The 3,156-nt window shown below is 42.7% G+C and overlaps 1 protein-coding gene across 1 annotated transcript in view; it reads right to left on the bottom strand.

Moving 5' to 3' along the window:
• Positions 1–1,149: 1,149 nt before the first annotated feature.
• RPL11 (ribosomal protein L11) overlaps positions 1,150–3,156 on the bottom strand; it is a 5,210-nt gene continuing 3,203 nt past the window's right edge. Inside the window, exons 4-5 of the mRNA XM_012811411.1 lie at positions 1,692–1,802; positions 1,150–1,231 (exon numbers count right to left, since the gene is read on the bottom strand). Coding sequence (XP_012666865.1) covers positions 1,202–1,231; positions 1,692–1,802 — 141 coding nt within the window. The 3' untranslated portion in view covers positions 1,150–1,201. The remainder of the gene's footprint in view (positions 1,232–1,691; positions 1,803–3,156) is intronic.

Raw genomic sequence — 3,156 nt, 5'->3', positions numbered from 1 at the left:
GACTTTGTTATTAGGATGACAACTCTTATTTTCATAAAAGATCAGGCACAGCAAATATTCTACAGGTTTTAAAATACCTACAGCAAACCAATTAGAGAACCTTTTAACAGCAATGAAGAGGTGGCCCAAGGACAATTTAATTCAGTCACAAATAAGTAAATTATTAAGCTGAAATAACATGCTCAAAATCTAAATCTAAAATTGAAAATGAACCAACAGCCAAGTACTGTGTCTAATGGTCAGAAAAATGAGGGCGGCACTGTGGCTCAAGGAGTAGGGCGCCAGCCCCATATGCTGGAGGTGACAGGTTCTAACCCAGCCCCAGCCAAAAACTGCAAAAAAATTAAAAAAAAAAAAAAGAAAAACGATGGATTCTAAATTCAGCGTCAGTGAGATACGGAAAATCACCCTAGGCAAAAAATTCCATTTTGACACCAAAGGGAAGCGAACTCGTATTAGTTAGTATTTCTCATAACAAAACACAAAAACTAAACCCTTTTTGAGCACCATGCAGTACCTGGTACTAGTTTAAGTATTTTGTAAGTATTAAATCATTTAATCCTATGAGGGATGTTACTCTATCACTGCCTCCATGATACAGATAAGGAAACTCAGATCAATAAATCACTCAACATAGTTAATGTAGAGCAGGGCTGGGAATTAAATACAATTTGCCTTAAAGACCTGCCCTCTTATCTACACACACTGCCTCTCAAAACCCCTACAGATTCTTCTCATTTTTAAAGAAACCTGAGTCTGAACAGTTAAGCCAAAATTCAGTCTCAAATATCAAACCAAAGCCTGTGTTTCCTTTACTAAGTATCAGTGCTGATAGAACAGATTCAGAACCACTGAAGTGAATGGGAGCTCTGCATCCTACCTTTAATCAAGGGTCTAAATTTAACCCCCACCCCCAGCCACATCTTCCCCTCTACAATCAGTTTAAATGGGGCTACTGCACCACAGCATGGGTCAACAAGGGTTTGTTAGGCAATGCTATGAAGCTAAAACTTGGATCTGCCAGGAAACACTGCATCCAATCAGAGGATGGCAGGGCTGTTACCAACTACTCCCATCGCAGCTTTAAGAGGCTTGAGGTCCAAGGACTTGAATATGGCCAGGCTCCTTTCACAGAACACACAATAGTAATGCACAGTTCATGGAAAATATTTTTATTGGCCTTTTGGATAGAAACGGGAATTTATTTGCCAGGAAGGATGATCCCATCATACTGAAAGAGAAGAGATTTTATTTTTTCAGAACAGGAGGCAACAATAAAGAGCGCAGCAATGACTAACACTTGAGAATTCAAATCTCATACATGAGCCTCAAGCTCTGAATCCCATATCCTTTCTGGACTAAACAGGAAGTTGCTGGTTTTAACAACTGTGCTCAACTCCACAATAATCTGAGAATAGGGGACTCCCTTTTAAAGTCCTACTTCTAGATGTTCTTTAGTTCTCATATACGAAAACATAAAAACTAAACACTTTTTGAGCACCATGTTGTACCTAGTACTACTGTTAAGTATTTTGTTAAGTATAACTTAACAATTTAAGTTCCTCAATTATTTTATCCTTAAAGAAACTACCCATCAAATAGTACTGTATTTTTACATGCCCAAACCCCAACTCCATTCACCAACACCACAAAAAACACCACTTCATTTGAGATCAATCAATCAACTTTACCTTCTGCTGGAACCAGCGCATAGCCTCCTCTTTGCTGATTCTGTGTTTGGCCCCAATGCAGCCTGTCCTGCGCTTCTTGTCTGCAATGCTGAAACCTGGCCTACCCAGCACCTGTCCCAGGAATAATCAACAGTCACCTACCCAGCTCAGAGTCAAGAGCAGACAGACACATACATCAGAGATTGATTTTCAAGTCACCTGCCAGCCCATGGAATCTGAAGCAAAACCCATGATCTCAGCTTCTGACAGAACTGTCGTCAGCATTCCAGAAAACAACATGGCCATATTACAGACTTGTTTTAGAGGCTGCAATTTACTTTCTTTTTTTTTTTTTGAGATAGTCCACTTTATGTCATTCTTGGTAGAGTGCCATGGTGTCACAGCAATCTCAGATTCCTAGGCTCAAGCGATTCTCTTGCCTCAGTCTCCCGAGTAGTTGAGACTACAGGTGCTGCGACAATGCCCGGCTATTTTTTTTTAGAGGTGGGATTTTGCTCTGGCTCAGTCTGGTCTCAAACTTGAGAGCTCAGGCAATCCACTGGCCTAGGCCTCCCAGAGTGGAAGGATTATAGGCATGAGGCATGAACCACCCCACCCAGCCCTGGAGCTGGAACTTTCAATACCTTCTCCTCTCCCTCCCAATGGTGCTCAGGATCCTCTTCTACTACTCAACAATCTCCAAAGCACTTTTGCTTTTAAAATTAACATTTAAGGGCATGGTAGCTCATGCCCATAATCCTGGCACTCTGGCAAAGCCGAGGCAGGTAGACTGCCCGAGCTCACAGGTTCAAGACCAGCCTGAGCAAGAATAAGACCTCGTCTCTAAAAATAGGTAGGCCCTGTAGCGGTTGTCTGTAGTCCCAGCTACTCAGGAGGCTAAGGCAAGAGAATGGCTTGAGTCCAGGCGTCCAAGGTTGCTGTGAGTTATGATGCCATAGCACTCTACCGAGGGCAACAAAGTAAGACTCTTATCTCAAAAAAAAAAAAAATTAACATTTAAAAATGTATTGTGGGGTGGCACCTGTGGCTCAAGGAGTAGGGCGCCAGCCCCATATACCAGAGGTGGCAGGTTTAAACCCTGCCCCCGCCAAAAACTGCAAAAATAATAAATAAATAAAATAATAAAAAAAAAAAAATGTATTGCCAGGCCAGGCATGGTGGCTCACACCTGTAATCCTACCAAGATTGCTTGAGCTCAGGAGTTCAAGACCAGCCTGAGCAAGTCTCTACTAAAAACAGAAAAACTATGTGGCTCTGTGAGTAGGGCGCTGGCCCCATATGCTGAGGGTGGCAGGTTCAAACCGGGCCCTGGCCAAACTGCAACAAAAAATGGATAGGTGTTGTGGTGGGCACCTGTAGTCCCAGCTACTCAGGAGGCTAGAGAGTCACCTAAGCCCAGGAGTTGGAGGTTGCTGTGAGCTATGATGCTATGGCACTCTACTGAGGGCACTAAAGTAAGACTCTG

This window comes from Otolemur garnettii, unplaced genomic scaffold (assembly GCF_000181295.1).
Source record: "Otolemur garnettii isolate 467f Iridium unplaced genomic scaffold, OtoGar3 scaffold00156, whole genome shotgun sequence".
Lineage (NCBI taxonomy): Eukaryota > Metazoa > Chordata > Mammalia > Primates > Galagidae > Otolemur > Otolemur garnettii.
This window is presented reverse-complemented; position numbering and strand designations above follow the sequence as displayed.